This window comes from Zalophus californianus, chromosome 10 (genome assembly GCF_009762305.2).
Source record: "Zalophus californianus isolate mZalCal1 chromosome 10, mZalCal1.pri.v2, whole genome shotgun sequence".
In the NCBI taxonomy this organism is placed as follows: Eukaryota; Metazoa; Chordata; class Mammalia; order Carnivora; family Otariidae; genus Zalophus; species Zalophus californianus.
In genome coordinates this window covers 110,109,502-110,128,909 of record NC_045604.1, presented here as the reverse complement: position 1 = coordinate 110,128,909, position 19,408 = coordinate 110,109,502, and the positions used below count along the sequence as shown (strand labels likewise).

Below are 19,408 nucleotides of genomic sequence, written 5' to 3'. Positions count from 1 at the left end.
GCCAGGCAATGCAGGGCTAACGTTTTTACTCCAGTTACAGGGACAAACCCTGGGGCTCAGAGAAGCAGAGCGACTGCTCAAGGTCAGGGTCTGAGAGGGACCGCTTCCTCTACGCAAATTCCATCTGCCCTTTCTTAAAATCAAATTTTATTTTTATTATTTTTCTTAAAGCTTTACTTTCTATTTACTTATTCATTTATTTGAGAGAGAGAGAGAGAGAGAGAGAGAGAGAGCACAGGCAGTTGGGAGAGGGAGAGAGAATCTGAAGCTGACTCTACGCTGAGCACAAGCCAGACACAGGCCTCGATCCACCGACTGTGAGGACCATGACCTGAGCTGAAACCAAGAGTCAGATGGTTCACTGACTGAGCCACCCAGGCACCCCTAAAATCAAATTTTAGTTTAGAAACCAGACAGCTGGTGACTGCCCATTACAAAGGCCCTGACCACTACTGTATCACACACTTTTCAAATGGCCAATTGCACACAGTATGAATTTCACCTTGAACTGAAAAAAGAAACCACAGGTAAGCTCTGCTCTCCCCTCCAATGCCACACCGCAGTGTCCCCCACCAGGCCAGGCTGGCCGGTAGACCAGCCTCCCCGCCCTGGGCACCCCAATGCCCAGAGCGAGGCAGGCACCATGGGCAGAGCAGTCACCCATCCTGGCTCAACCTCCCACAGCCCTGGGAGCGTGGGAACCTTGTTACCCTCATTTTACGGACTGAGAAACTGAGGCTCAGAGGTTGTTGCCTGGGGGACCGCGTTGCTTAGGCAATGTTACAAGCACACTGCCACCGCAAGCCCTCAGCTTGGGAATCCCACCATGGTGGGCCCTTAGCTCTAGCCAGCCACTGGGAGAGGGAAAAGTGAGGGAGGCCACCCCCTAGGAGGCACTTAGAAAGTGATCTTCTCCCTCTCTAGTGCCCAGTGCCCCAGGAGAGGGCAAGGGCACCCCGGGGTGGGAGTGGGGGCAAGAAAGGAGGCCCGGAGGCCCAGCTACAGGACAATGGGCCTCCTCCACTGCCTGGGGGAGGGGTTCAGGGTCCCTCTGGGAGCATCAGCAGCAGGGATCTGGGCAAGGTGACCCTAGCCCCCTTGTCTGTGCCCCTTCCTGCCCTCCCCAAACTGAGACCCACCAACAGCCCAGCCCCTCCCACCCCACATCCTGCCAGCCATGGACAAGAACCTCGGGAACACAGCAGGGAGCCAGGAGTTTGGGGGTGCTGGCCAGCCCGCTTTCAGCTATCGCCACCCCCCTCCCTGACACCTGGAACACAGGAAGGGTTTCAGGAGTTGGCGGCCTCCAGGGCTGGCCAAGATCTTGAGAAGGCAGAACTCGAATCCAGACAAGGTCCGTCATGCCGTCTTGTCCATCCGTCCATCCGTCCATCCGTCCCTCCCTCAACGCTTATGTAGGGCTCACTGTGTGCTAGGCGCTGCGGAACGAAGCCCACCCAGATGCATTTTGTAAGGGGCTGCGCTATCCCCATCTGCTGGCAGACCCCCCCCCCCCCGAATTAACAGTGAGGCTACCTCTGCTGGCCGGGGGCATCTTGCCTCTGTAACAGATGGAGTCCCTGGGGACCCTTCTAGAAGCTGACTATATAATGGGTACCTGAAGTCCTCACTGGTGGGAGCAGGGAGGGGTACTTGGTGAGATCAGGGTGGGTACAAAGGTTAAGTAAACAGTGAGGGACTTTATCACCGCAAATGGGCTGGGCTGGAACCCGGTATAGCACAGCCCTGCAGGCTGCATGCACCCCAGGGCCTTTGCACCTCAGCCTGGAATCCATTCCTCCCTCCAGATATGGCAAGTTGTCTGTAAACTCCCATCTCTTAACACCTCAAGTAACACTTGAACAGTACAGCCTGCCCTAACCCTAACTTGTTGTTCTATTTATTTATTTTGTTAACCATGTTATTTTAGATTGCAACCCACCGCACCCCACCCTTTCTTGAATTATTTTTCTCCACAGTGCTTATCACCATTTATCAGACCAAATACACGTTAGTTCCTTCTTTATTGTAGCTCCTTGTTTATCGTCCCCCTCCACCCACTGGAACAGGAGTCGGCAAGCTTTTTCCCGAAAGGGCCAGATAATAAATCATTTGCGCACCATGGGCCTATTCTGCCTGCTGCAAGGAAAGCAGCCACGGACACCTCAACTGCTGCGTTTTGTTCCAATAAAACTTTATTTACAAAAACAGGAGGTGGGGTGCCTGGGACCACCTCAACTACTGGGCTTTGTTCCATTAAAACTTTATTTACAGAAACAGGAGGTGGGGCACCTGGGTGGCTCAGTCGGCTGAGCAGCTGACTCCTTGATTTCAGCCTAGGTCATGACCTCAGTGTGGTGAGATCAAGCCCCAGGTCAGGTCTGCCTCAGCACAGGGTCCACTTGAGATTCTTTCCCTCCCTCTGCCCCTCCCCGCCGCTAGCACTCTAAATAAAATAAATAGGATCTTTAAGGGAGAAAACAAACAGGAGGTGGACCTAATTTGGCCAGTTTTGTAGGCCCCTGAGTTACAATGTGGGTTTAGGTGACCCCTATACTGCACACAGTAGGTGCTCAATTAGTATTTATGGATAGGAGGGCTGGGCAAGGTCATGATCAGCTAGGGCTGAGGGAAGGAGAAAGGGGGGGGGGGCTTTCCTGGGACCAGACTTCCCAGCCAGCATAAGGCTTGCTAAAGGCTTCAAGGCTTTGCTTCATTCCGTCTCCCCACCCCCATCAACCCTGGCAGGGGGTGTGGGGGGGTTCTTAACCCTTTTGCAGATGAGGCATTGAGGCTCTGACTCCAAAACCTACACTCTTCCACTCAGCCACACCACCCAGACACTAGACCCTATTTTCCTATTTTCACTCCCCAAGGCCCCTCCCCCTAACCACAACAGAACAAATACATTGTCCCTTTCTACTTAAAAGGTTCTGGCCTCAGAAAGGAGCTGCATCCTTTACCGTGTCACCAAAGGCTATCAGAGCATCTCATCAGCATGATCAAATCAGGGTTATCACCCAGAAAAGAGCTCATTCCAGCCCAGAGCACCGACATGTGACTCAGGCGTTTCTATGACAGCAGCTGAAAATAGTGTGAGGACCCTCCGGATAAAATGACCTTCAGACTCCCACTGATCCCGAGACGCAGGGACTTCTGTAATATCTAAGCCAGAGAGTGGGTTAAAGCCTTCGCTGTATAAAGAGTCTTATCATTCAGTAAGAATCCCAAGCAAATCACCAACGACAGTAAATGGCTGAATCCAGTGAAAAATTTGTCGTTAGGATTACAAAGAAGTATTAAAACGGGATGATGTCATTTTCATCTGTCGAATGAGCACATTTGGGGTTTGGCTGTGGCGAGGGCGGGGGCGAGGTGGGAAGCAGCCCAGGGAGGGTGAGCAGAGGGCCAACCCTTCCCCAGCTTTTGGAAAGCAAATCAGCAGAAGAACTCTTCAGCCCGGAAAAGGCACAGACCCACTTTTGGGGGTCCCTCCCAAAGAAATCACCAGATGTACTTACTAAGATGCTCACTGCGGCCAAATTGATGGAGAGATTCAATGCACTCCAATCCAAACCCCCACAGCAGAGAGAGAGAGAGAGAGAGAGAGAGAGAGAGAGAGAGAGAGAGAGAGAGTGTGTGTGTGTGTGTGTGTGCGCGCGCGCACGTTTGTGAGCACGCGCGCATACGAATGGAAAGCAGAGTCTCGGAGAGGTCTGTGCACCACCCATATTCCCAGTGTCGTCTTCGCAAGAGCCAAAAGGTGAGAGCCACCCAAGGATCCGCTGGATAAAGAGAATGTGGTCCATCCATACGACGGGATATGATTCAGCCTTAAAAAGAAAGGCAGCTCTTACGTGAGCTCCAATACGGATGAATCTTGAGGACGTTATGCTAAGTGAAATAAGCCAGACACAGAAAGACAAAAACCAAGACAAAAGTAGAATGCCTCTTTTTATGAAGCCCCTGGAGCAGCCAAGTTCATAGAGACAGAAAGTGGAAGGGCAGGTGCCAGGGGCTGGGGGAGGCGCCTGGGGAGTTATTGTTTAATGGGACAGGGTCTCAGTTTGGGATGATGGAAACGTCCTGGGGATGGACGGTGGGGGTGGTTGCACAGCAGTGTGATTATGTACTTAATACCACAGAACTGGACACCTAAACACGATAAAAATGGTAAATTTGTATGTACTTCACCAGTTAAAAAAGAAAAGAAACACAAAGGGTTGGGGCGCCTGGGTGGCTCAGTCGGTTAAGCGTCTGCCTTCGGCTCAGGTCATGATCCCAGGGTCCTGGGATCGAGTCCCACATCGGGCTCCCTGCTCAGCGGGGAGCCTGCTTCTCCCTCAGCTGCTCCCCCTGCTGTGCATGCGCGCTCTGACAAATGAATAAAATCTTAAAAAATAATACAATCTTTTAAAAGAGGGGTGCCTGGATGGCTCAGTCAGTTGAGCATCTGACTCTTGATTTTGGTTCAGGTCATTGTCTCAGGGTCGAGGGACTGGGCCCTGTGTTGGGCTCCACATTCAGAACAGTCTGCTTGAGATTCTCTCTCCCCCTCCCTCTGCCCCTCCACCCTGCTTGCTCTCGTCTTATCATCTAAAGATAAAAAAAAAAAAAATGAGAAATGTCTATTCATCACAGGACACCATTACGAGAAAGAAAAGGTGAGCCACCACATGGAAACAGACCTGTGCATCATGTCACCAAGGAAGGGTTTGTATCCAGAATATATAAAGAACTCCTGCAAATCAGTAAGAGAAAGACAACAAAATGTAGAAATAGGCACCAGGAGGGTGGCAAATACGTCAAAATGGCCAGTGAAATGACTACCAACCTTTTTTGTTTTTTTAGATGATGATGATGATGATGATGATTTTTAGTAATCCCTACACCCAACATGGGGCTCAAACCCACAATCCCGACATTAAGAGTCACATGCTCCCGGCGCCCCAGTACTCAGCCTCTCAAACTAGGGAGGGAATGTGAATCGAAACTACTACGCCCCCACCAGAGGGGCTAACATCAACAAGGAAAGAGGGACAATATTAAATATTAATACACGTCTGGAGGAGGCATAAATTAGTACAACCACTCCGGAGAACAGTTTGGCAGAATGTGCAAACCTTTCTGACCCAGCCGTGCCCTCACGGGTATACACCCAAGGGCGAGGCCTAGAAACGCACATAGCCAGTCCAAATTTAAGAGTCTAACCACCAGTAATAGTCAAAATCCGAAAACAACCCAAATGTCCACCAACAGCTGGATAAACACATTGTGACATGCCATACAATGAACACCTCCAGCAAGAAGCAAGACAACCACCCGGACCAGGGCCACGGGAAGTCTCAGAGCAAAACACACAAAAGACAATACACTGCACGCTTCCTCGTACTGCACATTAAGTGTGTGGGCAGACAGCTCAAATCTCTGGGGGTTGGATGGGGTCCCCTGGGGATAGGGAGGGGCCAGTGACCCAGGGTTATGTTGGGGGGGGGGAGGTTGTGAAAAAAATAATAGAGCTGTATGTCTATGATCTGTGCTCCTTTCTCTGTGTATCTTAAACCCCGATAACAAATATCCGCAGAAGAAAGGTCAATGTGGGTGGAGAGCCCAATCTGAACCCTAACACAGTAAATATCACATTCCGAGTAATTTCTATGAACTCTCACACTGACAAAATCTGCACAAACTGAAGCAAGTAAATAAATTAAAATGAGCCAGGAAAGGAAAAAGGAAAGAAAAAGAAAAATTCCTACCAAGTACGTAGCTCTCCTCAACCCCTGGCTTTCCAGCAGAGAGCTCAGGCCTCGCTTCTAGAGCCCTTCTCTTCCCAGCTGTGTGGCCTTGAGGAGGTAACACAACCTCTCTGTGCCTTACTTTCCTCTACAGTAAAATTAAGGCATTGGGAAAGGAAAGAGGCCGTGACTGCAGCGCTCCCCCCGCGCTGGACATAGGTTAGCAAGGCTGAGGGACAGAGCTCCAGGCTGGGGTTGTGGGCGGGGGGCTTACCCTGCATGTTCTTGGTGCTGTGGCTGAGCCACGGGGCCTGTGGCCACTGCCACTGTCCCCAGGCTCCCATCAGTGTGACAGGCAACTTTGAGTCCTGAGCTGCAGAGGTTCCCCCCAACCAAGCAGAGGCCTGGGAGCGGCAGGAGCCACCAGGCCAGATCAACTGGCTCCAGCCTGGCCTTGCCAGGAGGGGAGGAGTCCAGCTGGACCCGCCCTGGCCTCCCCTCCCCAGCCCGCCTCCCCTCCAGCTCCCCATACTACTGAGCTTTGTTCCTGCAGCTCTCTCTCTCTCAGCCAGGGCTACCAGGCCTCCCTCCCCTCCTGCTGGGAGCCAACCCTGACCCCCTCCCCCTCAAGGGGGTCAGATCCCAACAGGCATCCTTTCGCTCCCTGCCACCAGAGAAGGCCAATCCGGCTTTAACTCCAGGTTCACTTCCAGCCCCGAATAAGGGACCCCTGTGGCCTGGGACTTTGCCTGGCCCCAACCAGAAGCCGAGCCCACAAAGTAGGTACTCAAGTCTAAATACAGGGAATCCCGAAGCAGTCCAGGGCGGGTCAAGGCCTCAGCTGGGCCAGTGATATGCAAATGCATCCACCCCAGCCTGGCCCCAAGGCTCCAGACATTCTCCCTTCTGTAGCAATTACAAAGGACCTCCCCATTGATTTTCTCCTCCGCCTCACCGAAGTCTAAGGAGGGCCTTCTAGAAGCGCTGGGCCAAAAGCTAGGAAACCTGGGAGTGAATGGCAGGGACCAAGGAACGCGGCCACCCCTCCCAGGCACAGGAGCCAGGGGAAGGAGAGTGCGCTGGATCCCAGAAGTGGGGACAACACAGACCTGTCATGACGAACCCTTTCCCATACGCCAGAACCTCACGAAAATGACAGCCATGTGGTTTACAATGGAGAGAAAACAAAACGAGACAGGAACGGAAAGGAGACCACCTCACATTTTGGAAGTGGGGAAATGGGGACCAGAGAGGTACACCCTGGCAGGGTGGGAAGCTAGGGAAATTGCAACCTAAACCTGGGCAGTGACGTTATCAAGAAACAAGCAATTCCTGGGGCCCCTGGGTGGCTCAGTCAGTTGAGCGTCTTACTCTTGATTTAGGCTTAGGTCATGATCTCAGGGTCATGAGATCGGAGCCACGCTGTCAGGCTCCGTGCTGGGCGTGGAGCTGGCTCAAGATTCTCCATCTCTCTCCCTCTGCCCCTCCCCCGCTCACCCACAAGAGCTTCCTCTCTCTCTAAAACAAATAAATAAAAATCTTTTTAAAAAAAAGAAAAGGAGGAGGGGCACCTGGGTGGCTCCGTCAGTTAAGTATCCACCTTCCGCTCAGGCTCAGGCTCAGGTCATGGTCCTGAGGTCCTGGGATCAAGCCTTGTGTCCGGCTCGCTGCTTAGCAGGAAGTCTGCTTCTCCCTCTCACTCTCCCTCTATGCTCGCTCTCTCTCAAATAAGTAATTTTTTTTTAAAAATTATTAAAAAAAGGGGCACCTGGGTGGCTCAGTCATTAAGCGTCTGCCTTCGGCTCAGGTCATGATCCCAGGGTCCTGGGATCGAGCCCCACATCGGGCTCCCTGCTCGGCGGGAAGCCTGCTTCTCCCTCTCCCACTCCCCCTGCTTGTGTTCCCTCTCGCGCTATCTATCTCTCTCTCTCTGTCAAATAAGTAAATAAATAAAATCTTTAAAAAAAAAAGAAAATAGAAAAGTATAAGGAAAGTAGGTGATCAGTCTAGGAGATCCAATATCTAGCAAATAGGAGTACTAGAAAGAATGGCAAACGTGGTGGGAAGAAAATTATAAAATACTAATAGAATTAATATCAATTCCAAAAAATTATCAAAAAAAATTCATCCTGAACGACCTCAGTTTCCAGATTGATATGGCCTATGGAGCACCAAACACAGCAAATGCAAAAGAACCCACAGTGAGGCACATCCATGCACAATTTCAGAACAACCATGATGAAAAGAAGAGTTAACAGTAACTACCAGGCTTACTTTGTGCCAAAGTTCGGGCTTTATGTACATAAGCCCATTTAGTCTTCATAGAAAAGGTAGGCACTATTCCTCATTTCACAAAAAACACAACTAAAGCATGTCTAAGACCACATGGTCAGTAAGCGGTAAAGCATGACTTTTAGTAGTTCTAAAAGATTTTAAGCATTTGGAATATAATTTTTTTTCAAAAGGCTCACAAACGAAGGTCAAGAATCCAAATAGCATCACACTCCAGTAACACTGGAATTTTAAAAGGTGATGTTGCAATTCCTTCAAATATTAGGAGGAAAGTATTTCCAAAATGCCAGTCAAGTACGAAGGTAGAATTAAAGGCATTCTCAGGCATACTAGGTCTCCAAAAACCTTGGCATCCATCTTTCACAGAAAGCTACTGTAGAATGTGCTCTACCAAAACAAGGAAGTAAGGCAGAAAAAAAGGAAGGGAGGGAGTCGGGAAACAGGAGGTCGAACCCAGCGGAGAGTAAAGGGAGCACGAAGGATAATGACTCTACAACAGGCCCAAGCACGAAGCAAACCAGACTAGAACAGGAAGATGAAAACTCTAGGAAGGAAATCTCCAAGAAAATAAGCAGCTCATACAGATCTGACCGTATGAAAAGTGTTGAATGAAATGAAAAGTGTTCTAAGAGACTGGAAGACAGAGATTCTAAGAAATCCCAGCAATTTTTTTAAAAAGGCAATGAATAACTCCAGGAAATAAAAAAGTGAATTTTATTATACTACTTGGCTCAAATGTGGACAATATTTACAAAGTCAAAGCCATAATGATAAACCTGGGTTTTTTTTTTGGTTTTGGGGTGTTTTTTTTTTAAGATTTATTTATTTGACAGAGAGAGAGAGAGAGACAGCAAGAGCGGGAACACAAGCAGGGGGAGTGAGAGAGGGAGAAGCCGGCTTCCTGCAGAGCAGGGAGCCCATGCGGGGCTCCATCGGGCTGGATCCCAGGACCCTGGGGCCACGACCTGAGCCGAAGGCAGACGCTTAATGACTGAGCGACCCAGGCGCCCCAACCTGGTTTTTTTTTTAAAGATTTTATTTATTTATTCATGAGAGACAGAGGCAGAGTCACAGGGATAAGCAGGCTCCCCGCAGAGCAGGGAGCCCGATGTGGGACTCGATCCCAGGACCCTGGGATCATGACCCAAGCCGAAGGCAGACGCTTAACCGACTGAGCCACCCAAGCATCCCAATTTGGTTTAAACACAACTGTACTTCACATATATTGGGAGGACAGGGAAAATAAACATGGTCGGGGGGAGGGGCGCACAGTGATTTAACAATAAAAGTAAACATTTACTAAGTGCTTATTATATCCCACATATTGTTCTAAATGTTTTTCATGTTATTCACTATTTAACCCTCACAACAATCTCATGAAGTAGATACTATTATTTTCCCTAATTTTACAGATGAGAGAACCAAGGTTCAGAGAAGTAAAGAAACTTGCCCACAGTCTCCCACTAATAAACGGGAGAGTCAGGACTCAAGACTCAAGACAGTCCATGCCAAGTCTTCATCTTCCATACAAGTCAAGAGAGAAAAATAACCAGCAACAGAAACAGGTTATTACCCAGAAATATGGATGAAAAGGCCACAAGAAATAGCCAAAAGATTTAAATTAGGGAATCAAGAATAAGGAAACAGGAAGCAGGGGATAGCTGGTTTTCTTCATAATCCTTGTAACAAACACCATTTGACTTTTAAAATGATGTGGAACTTTTACTCTTAAGGTTTATATTAAGCATAAAGCAGAACTGTACAGTTTCAAGGGGGGAACTTTATAGTAGGAAGAGTATTTCTCAATAAAACTTAAAAAAATAAGAGGAAAAAAGTTGTAAAATGCACAATTAGATGCTAACACACAACCACCAGAATGAATAGAAGCTAAAGAAACGGACAATCTCATACTAATGGCGAAGACACGGAGGCACCAGAATGCTCCCGCTAAGAATGAACAATGGTGTGACCACTGGAAGATTCACAACTGTTAAGGCTGAACCTACATACACACTGTGACCAAGCAATCTGCTCCTAGATACTACATCCAAAGAGGCGTGTACGTATGTGCACCAAAAGGCCATGTTCATAACCACACTATCCATAGCAAACACTGGCAACACTGACAGGCACGGATAAATTGTGCTGTTCTTATGTATAATACTCTACAACAACAAGAGATCAATTACTGTACACACCATAAGATGGATGAATCTCACCCACAAAATGTTGAGTGAGAGCAACCAGAAATAAAAGAGGGCTTGCTCTATGATTCCATTTATAGAAAGTTCAAAAATAGGTAAAACGAATCTAAGGTAGCAGAAATAAGAATGATATTGGAGGTGGGGCAGACAGTCACTAGGAGGAAACATGAGGGAGCCTTCTGGATTCTGGAAACATCCTGATCTAGTTACCATGGCTGTGTTCATTTTGTAAATATGCAATGTTCTCAACGCTCAAGACTGAATAAATATGCAATGTTCTAAACACTCACGATTGAAGCATTTTACAGTATATCTGTTACACACACACCAAAAAAAAGAAAAATGAAATTAAATTGATGGGTTCAGGTAGGAACCCCTGAGTCTCAGGCACGGAACAGGCCATATACACTATTCCAGAGGCCCCCGGAGAGGAATGGACTAGAACAAGAAAGTAACTTGTTAGCTTGATGACTTGAGTCATCAGTTAATGATAACAGTCATTACAGCAAAATGACTTTTACTGTAAGTTTTGCGGAGGGCCGGGCCTATGCTACACACCTAGCAGGCACTTACTCATTCAAACGTCACAAGAGCCAAACGAATTCAGTACCGCAAATGGCCCCATTTTATAGATGAGAAAATCAAGGCTTAGAGAATGATCGCACACCCAGAAAATGAGGGAGCAAGATGGAAGACTCCAGCAATCTAACCTCAGCCCCTAGGCCAACCTGCCTCCAGATGAAATAGTTCCTTACCCGGAGACTGCAGAGGAGAATCTTCAGCTAGCTCGTGAAGGCCCGTGAAGGCCCGAACGTGCAAAATTGTGAGGGTGCATGGAAAGGGTGTTTTGTTCACTTTCACTAACTCATGAAGGAACTTCAGATACAGAGGGTGGGAGCATTTGTGGCCTGCAAAGGAGGCATGGAGCCTCGAAGTCCTCCAGAGTCAGATGCCAGGCCTCTGTGGGCCGCTGTGTGGTAAGGACCCCGGCCTGGGGGAGCCAGGACTGACCGCTGGCCAGGGCTCCCAGCAGCCCCTGGGGGAGGCCCAAGACCTGTCCGGACACCAGTTCCCATGGGTCCCCTCAAAAGCTGGGCTGGGAAGTCAAGGACAAAGTCAAGACAGTGATGGGACTGGAGTTGGGGTGGAAGACAGGGCTCTGTGAGACGGGAAGGGAGCTAAGTTTGCTCCACCCCAGAACAAAAGCAACCCAAGCTGGTCACATCCAAATCAAGGATGTTCAAAATCACCGCCCTCTCCCCAAATCTGTTCCTGCACATTCCTCCAAATCCAGCTTTTGTCTTCCTTCTCTGCCCCGCCACGTGGGTCTTAGCAGCCCAACCTCTGCAAGGCCCCCAACCCCGGCTGTCTCCAGCCTCCCTCCCTGGTCACTATCACCTCCCGAACCGCCTCCTCACCACTATCTACCAGACAGCCTCCAGCTGGCTGCCCAGACCAATTCTGTTAAAAACTTGGGAGGAAAGTTTGAAATAGCAGGATGACCTGCCCTATGACCTTCCCCAGGTCCAGCCGTTGTGAACACTCTCACCCTCTATGTCACTCCACGTCAGTGATTTATCGGTATCTCCCATCCATGTATAAATTACAGATACTACTTTTTCTCTTCCCGAGCCATTCCTGAGTCAGTCACGGCCATCGCATCCCCTGCCCCTAAACATGCCAGCGTTCTTACTTCCAAAGAGCAAGGACATTCTCTTCCAGAAGCCCGGTACAGTTATCAACTTCCTGAAACCTACTATTGATTTGATACTATCAGCTCATCTACAACCCATATTCCAATTTCATCAATTGCCCCGAGGATGTCCTTTAGAGCAATTTCTTCCCTGATCCAAGATCCAATCGCCGGCTGTACGATGCCTTTTGCTGTCACATTTTTTTTTCTGCCTTTTAATCAGGAACAGTTTTTGGCCTTCCTTTGTCTTGTACGCCACGGACACTTTTTTTTTAAAGAGTCCAGGCCAGCTCCGTAAAATGTCCCTCACTTCGAATCACTTCCTCGATTTAAAACCCTCAACTGCCTTCTCATTCCTCAGCGTGAAATTCCAAGACCTCATTACTGGCCTTCGGGGACCTGCAGGGTCCCCCTCTTCTCCTCCCCCTGGCTCCTGTCACTACCTCACCACCCTGCTCCTAGAGCCCCTCACCCCTGGGAGCCCTTCACTCCAGCCCAAACAGACCCTGGGCGTTCTCTTTCCTTCACAGCCTGTATCTCTATTTAAAATGATTTCCTTCGCTGATTTGTGTGCTCACTGCCCGGCCCCCACACTAGGATGGGAGCTCCAGTGAGGGCAAAGATTTCTGTCTGGTCACTGCCGGATTCCCAGAGCCAGAGCAGTGCCTGGCACACAGGAGGCCCTTGGAAATGGTTTGCTGAGTAAATGAACAAGAGAGGAAGCCCTTTGGATTGACAGCCAAACAACCGCAGGCTCAGAGATCCAGGGGGCCGGGGGAGGCCCCTCCAGAGTCCAGAACCTCCCCCAGGCCTCTGCTGTGCCTCCGCTAGAGGAGGAAGCACCCAGCAAATCTCCCTTATCTCTGGATCGCATTACTCCACCAGCCAGTCCCACGGATTAATCTCTTTAAATCAATCCCAGTAGGCCAACGGGCTGGATTCCAGAGATAGAGCTGATGGACCCTGGAGGAGGCCAGTGGCCCCCGATTGTCCACCGGCCAGTCCCAAGTACGAGGCCTCTCCTGCCCGATCCTTGGGTTCCACCCCCCATTCATGTATCTTCCAGGGCCCAGCCAGCCCCCGGAGTGGGGGCAGGGAGAATAAACATCCAAGTACAAAATCCTGCTAATAGGTCTTTAATTGCAGCCTGAGGAGGACCTGAGTCCAGGCCTCCCAACCCCAAAGCGGGAGGCAAGCCTACCAGGTGCTTGTCACTTACTTGTCCATTTCACTGACTCCTGCGAACAGTTAAGGGCTCACACTACAACAATACTCAAGGTTACGCAAAAGTAATGGCCAACCAAACCCCATTTACTCTTTATTTACCTCCTCCTCCTCTGCACAGCGAAGAGCGGAACCCCTCAGCCTGGGCCGCTGATGCAGAAAGGCATCTTCTAGACACCCTCCCTCACCACAACCCCTGGCCTCAGTCGCAGTCAGGGTCCCCCTCCAGCCCAGAGCTCTCCCAGAGTCTCCCGGAGGGCCAACTCCCTCTGCCTGCCTAGGAGGGCTGGATTCACAGGCACTCTCACCCACTCTGCCCAGCCAACTGGGAAGGGGTCCAGAGGTAACCTGGCCTCTCACTGCCTTGCTGTGCGACCCAGGGCACAAGGCTCAGCCTCTCCGGGCTTCCCAGAACAAAAACAAACAAAGATAGGGCTGATAAGGCTGGCCAGACCTAAGTTGCTGACAGCCAAGTAGGAGAAGCGCCTGAAAGAGAAAATTTAGCACCTGCACCCAGCAAAGAGAGAGGGGGAGGGGTGCTGGGTTGAGGAATTTGTAATCCACCCCGCCCAAGCAGTGAATGGAAAGCAGCTCCCTACCTCCCGGCTAATGGGATTAGCGCAGGGCTGGGCTCTGCGGGCGTTGGCCTAGGGTCCAGGGTCTCCCAGCGGCCACTCAAGGTGGGGGTAGCAAGGGGCAGCACCAGCCCCCTCCTGCCCTTCCCAGAGCCTGCCTGCTACTTCCTCCATGACCCCGGCTGCCAAGCACGCAGAAGTCAGGCAGCTCCTAAGGCAGGAGGCCCAGACGACAGGCCTCTGCAGCCACCTCCAGCTGGACTTCCTCCTCCTGCCTGCCTCAGCCTCCCCATCTACCTAATGGGTGTTAGGCGGTCTGCCCACTGCAGCTAAATTCAGCGGGGCCCTGGCTCGCTGCAGACAGGCCGAGGCACCTCTTCATAGGGGCTGTTTTTACTCCTGCTCATTAGGGCACTTGGCCTCTATCAGGCAGGAACCAGACTACAGATGGGGCGCCCCCTCCCAGGCTGGGGGAAGGCAGAAGGCCAGCGAAGGCCCTGCCAGCCAGAAAGACCCAGGCTCTGACTTCCAGGCCGAAGAACGCTGTCCTCCACCCTGGCTCGGACGGAGTGACCGGGGGACCTCAAAAGATACGCAAACACAAAAATTACCGCGGCCTCTGGGGGCGCGCAAAAGGGGATGGCCCAAGCGGCGCTCCGTTCCCCAGGGCCGCCCCCGAGACCCCTCCTCTAGGATCCCGGCACCCCCTCCCTCGCCCACAGCGCACCATCTGAGGGAAAACCGTAGCCTGGGTCACGGCCCCCTGGGCGGAATGCGGCCGCAGCTCCTGGGGGGACGCACGCGCGCCCCGAGGCCAAGACCCAGTCCTCGCAACCCCCGCGGGCGGGGAAGTCTGCGCTCGCCGCCCCGCGTGTGCCCCTCCCCTGCCCAGCGCTTCACAAAGGCCCTTTGTCCCGCCGAGCCCCGGGACTCCGGTTCCTGAAAAGTTCCATGAGAAAAATCAAAAGAGAGAGGCAAAACCGGGCGAGCACGGCCTCGCTCGAGTGGGCGCGATCGGTGGGACAGGGCCAGGGAGGCCGGAGGTCTCCTTTCCAAGGCCGAGGGGCATGTCGGCGGCTCCCCGAGAAATCGCGAGAGTCCCAGCCAGACTACACTCTGGAGTGGGAGAGGTGGATTTTTTTTTTTTCTTTTTCTTCTTTAAGTGAAGTGTAGGACGCCAAGCGAAGAAGCTGGAGGCGGCCGGGGAGGAGGGACCGGGTGTCCTTCGGCGGCAGGTCTGGAGGTCCCCTGTCTCCCTTCCCACCCTGCCCGACTGGAGCGGCCGCGGCCCGCCCAGGACAAGCTTCTCCCGCCCGGGTGCCGTCCCTAGCGAGCCTGAGCGGCCCCTCTCGGGAAACGACAGGAGCCTCCGGGCCCTCTCTTGGCCACCTCCTCTCGCAGTTCCATGTCAGACCCAAGGTTTTCCCTCCTCCGGTCGGGGCCGGCCAGATCCGCTCCCACGCTGCTTCCTTTCCCTAACTCTGGGGTGGCGGCGGCCCAGCTTCTGCGTCCCACCGCGCCGCGCGCCCACCTGCCCTCCTGCCCGCCGTTGAACACGGGGCTCCTGGGGCCGGGACTGCTGTGCGCCTGCCGAGGTGCGCGTCCTGGGACAGCCGCTCTCCTCCCGCGGGCCGAGGGGGACCCCGGGGGACTCCGCCCGCGGGCCGGAGGCCGAGATCGCCGTCCTCCCCACAGCCTCAGGCGCTGGGGCTGCCCGGAGACCCCGCGCGGTGCGAGTGGAGAAGCTAGGAACGGAACCGCGGCCCACGGGCGCCGGGCAAGGGCGTTTGCCAAGAAAAGGTTTCGAGCTCGGGGAACGGATGTCTCAGAGAGTGTGGAGCTGGCTTATTCTTTTCTTGCCCAGATTTTGAAAACCCCAACCTGAGCTGGAGCCGCAGGGACCCTGGGATTGGAATCGCCCATGGTGGCTCCGATTTCAGCAGACGCGTGTGCTCTGGGAAGGCACCCGCGCACCGGGGAAGGCCGCCGAGCCGCGCACCCCCGCTCCGCCGGATCCTTGGGACTGGCCTCTGTCCCGGGCCCGGGGGTCTCCCCGCCCTGGGAGCTGAGCCTGCCCGCACTCCCGTGGACCCGCCGAGGGCAAGGGAGGTGCCGCGTCCCTGCCGAAAACGCCCAGGAACAGGCCGAGTAGTTTTTCCCCCCAGCCTCCCTCCTCAGGATCCCGGGCGGACCGGAGGGGGGGCGGCCACGGCGCAGGGCACTTACCCGGGTGCGGGTGGAGATTGAGGCCGGCCATGTACTTCCCGGGCGGCAGCGGGCCGGGCAAGCCAGAAGCGGGCAGGCGTCCGGCCGCAGCGGTGCCCACGCGGTGGCTGTCCATAGCCAGGCCGGACAGCAGCGGCGGCGGGGGGCCGTGCACGGACCGCGGGGGCCCGAAGTCTCGGCCATCCATCCTCCGCGGGAGTGCCGCAGCCAGCCCCCCACCCGGCCCGCGGGCCTCGCTCAGTGGGACCTAAAAGTTCGGCCTCCGCGTAGTCCCAGAGTCCTCGGGCGGCGGGGGCTCCGCGGCGTGCATGGCGGCGGCGGCCAGCGGGGCTTGCGCTCGGCTGCGGGCCCGCGGCCCGGGGCGCACAGGCGGCCGGCGGTGGGGCCCCTCCGGGCGGCCAGGCGGAGCTGCGCGAGGCGGCGCACACGGCGTCTTGGCGGGGAGAGGAGACGGGCCGCGGAAGAAACCGGCGGGGGGGAGGAAAAAGGAGGGGGGGGAAAAACAAAGTTTCAGAAAGTCGTCTTGCCGTTCGGGGTTGGGGACTGCGTATCGGGTGGCCAGAAATGAAATCGGGGGTAACCCCTTTTCCATAAAAAGTAAAAATCCATGTTCCTTCCTCTGGCGGCTTCAGGCTCCCCGGGGACCCGGCTCGGCAAGTGGCCGGTGGCGCGCTGAGCCCCAGCCCAGACTGGCTCGGCGGCTTACGGGTCCTCCCGAAACTGGGAAAGGCCCCTCAGCCGCGCCCGGGCTGCATAAATACAAAACCTCCCAAGTGGGATTGATTCCTGGGCGTCACATGCTCCGGGGTTTCAAACCGTGAAACCTTTCCATGAGCAGTTCGAAATGTCTCCCTAAACACTGTGTCACTATCTGATCCGGAAAGTTTAATATTTAACCTTTTTGGCCCCTTGGCCTGCCTTTTTTGAGTCTGCTTTCCCTAAGCTCGCCCTGAGCCGCCAATTAGTGTTTTGTTTTGGTTTGGCTTTTTTCGGGAGAAAGGGTGCAAAGACGGTTTATTATTTTTAAAGAGACTCCGTGCCTCCTCCCGCCGCCCCCCTCGGGCCGCTGTGAGTCGCAGAGTCTGAGTCCGAGGACCCGAGACGTGGCATTCTCGCCCGAGAACTGGAAAGAATCCTTCAAAACAAGCTTTGGTTTCATTTTCCAACGCCTTGGCCTGGGAATCCTGCGGCCCGAGGACGTGGCCTGACGCAGGGGATTTGGGGGGAGGGGGGCGGTCAGAGGGGAAGCAAGGGGCTCCAGGGTCTTGCTCCTACCCTAGCTTCGCCCCCCCAACCCAAAAATAACCTACAAAGAAAACCTTCGCAGCGCGGGCCGACCAAGGGGCGCCTCCCCCAGCGTTGGGCAAATCCCCCTGTAGTTTCAGTTTAAAGCTGTTTGTTTAAAAGATTTGTCGTTTGCCGATTCCCATGGGGGCGGGAGGGAGTCTTGGAGCCAACCCTGCCCTCGCTCTCCGTCTGCCCGCAGCAGCTCGGATTCCTGATTCCGGGAGGCCCGGGCGCTCCTAGAGCCGCCGATCCACGCCAAAGCCACCGGCTCCGGGTGCCCGCCCTGCGCCCCACGACCGGCGCCCAGCCCCCCGAGCTGCAGACCCCCTCAGCCGCAAACCCCCCGGCCTCCTTCTCCAGCCTCCCTCCCCAACTTTGCTAAGGGTGCTTATTTTAACCCGGTTTTGGTTACAGACACCCCCTTCCCTCCCTCCCTCGCTCACTCCCATCAGGCTCTGGTTACCAGATCCGCGTTTACTTTGGAAAAATCTAAGATCGCCACATCCGAGGATACATGTCTTAAGGAGGCGATGAGCTTTCCGTGATTTTTTTTTTTAATGTTCTTTGTGTAGCTTTTTAAAAGCTAGAGCTTCAGAGCATACCCCCGACGCCCCACTTTGGGGAAGTCGAGGTGAAGGCCCCCGGAACACCCTCGCTCTGGTAGAGAAGCTGGCTCGGCCATCTGCGGGCTCCGCTGCGTTCTCTCTACTTTTCTCCCCCTCTTAAATGCCGTTAAAATGGCTGAATTCCGGCTTTTAATTAAAAACAGCCTATAATCGAAAACGTCTCGGCGTCCCTGGCTCCCCCGCCGCCTGCCGGGAACCGAGAAGGGAACCGACGCCCCTCAGCCCGGCTGGGCGGGCTGGAGCTGGGCTGAGGGCTCAGGTGGGCGCCCGAGGCACCATGGCCCGCCCCCACCCTTCCCAGGGCGCCCCCACCTCCCCGACGCCGGTCCCCGATCCAGCTCTTGGGGACCGGAGGGCTGCGGGGATCCCCCCCTGCACCCCGAAGGGGAGGGGGTGGGGGGTCAGCTGGAGAAGTTTGGAGACCGTCGCGCCCGGCCAGGGACGGACCGGCGGCCGGGCGGCGTACCTGGCGCGGCGGGGCTCCCGGCTCCGGGCTCCGGTGACGGCGACTCCGGTGGTGGCCCCGGCTCCCGGCGCGGCTAGGCGCCCGTGCTGCCCGCCATCCCGCCGCTGCTGCTCCCCTTCGCCACCCGCAGCCGCCTCACACTTTTTGCCCGCCTTTCCTTTTTTTGGTAGAAAACCGCTCCCCGGGCCGAGCGCTCGGCGCGCCAACTCCTCCGCCCTCCCGCGGCCCGGCTCCCGCAGCCCCCGGAAAAGCCAGCTTTCCTCCCGCCGAGCTCCCCGCTTTTTAATAAAATCCAGGTAGCGCCGGTTTAAAGAATCCCAAATCTCCATATACAGCCCGGGATTGGAAAAGGTACATTACACAACCCCCCTTTCAAGTTCCTCTCGCTGGATCTAAAAAAAAAAAAAAAAAAAAAAAAAAAAAGCCAGCGGGAGGGGGGAGGGGGCGGTTGGGGGAGGGGAGTACTCTCCAGCGAAGAAACACGCATTGTTCCCGGGCGCCCGCCTCCCCCCCCCAGGCCGGCCCCCGGCCTCCATCCATTGGCCCCGCGCACCGCCAATCACGCGCATGTAAACACCTTGGCCCTCGGCCATTCCTATAAAACCAATTACCGACCGAGGGGCTCCAGCAGTTTCCAGGCTCCCCACGGCGGGGCTGAATGATCAAAACTGGTGGTGAGAATTTTTCCCGGCCGTTTCTAGGCAGCCCTCCCCCTCCACCAGCTCGGACCCCCCCCTTTTCCTCCCTCTCCTCCCTTTTCCTACCCCCTCCCCCGGCGTCTAGGCTGAGTGATCAAAATAGAGGAAGATGGTTGTCGCCGCAATCCAGGGCTTTGCAAGGCGCGGTTTAATGGGCCGCCTGTCAGCTTCCTGCTCGCAGGAGGAGGTGACAAGCCGAGCGAGCCGGGAAGGGCCTGGAGCCCGGCGGGCTGCACCCCGCGCCCGGGCCCGGGCCCCCTACCTCTCCTGGAGTGCGGCTTTTAGAACGCGCGCTGGAGACGCCAAAACAGACAAGGGCTGCTTTTTCCCTTTTTAACTCCCTCTTTTAAAACAAAGCAGCGATTCATTCCTTTTCCCCCAG

The 19,408-nt window shown here is 54.2% G+C and overlaps 1 protein-coding gene across 5 annotated transcripts in view; it reads right to left on the bottom strand.

Moving 5' to 3' along the window:
• The window catches only part of TNRC18 (trinucleotide repeat containing 18), an 84,766-nt gene extending 66,063 nt beyond the window's left edge, over positions 1–18,703 (bottom strand). For 3 of the 5 annotated variants that reach the window (XM_027610173.2, XM_027610176.2, XM_027610174.2), the window contains exons 1-2: positions 18,329–18,703; positions 15,950–16,382 (exon numbers count right to left, since the gene is read on the bottom strand). In XM_027610173.2, coding sequence (XP_027465974.2) covers positions 15,950–16,136 — 187 coding nt within the window. In that variant the 5' untranslated portion in view covers positions 16,137–16,382; positions 18,329–18,703. Of the gene's footprint in view, positions 1–6,009; positions 6,107–15,949; positions 16,383–18,328 lie in introns of those variants that run through there. The other 2 variants (XM_027610179.2, XM_027610175.2) reach the window with 2 other exon arrangements.
• Between the last annotated feature and the right edge of the window lie 705 nt (positions 18,704–19,408).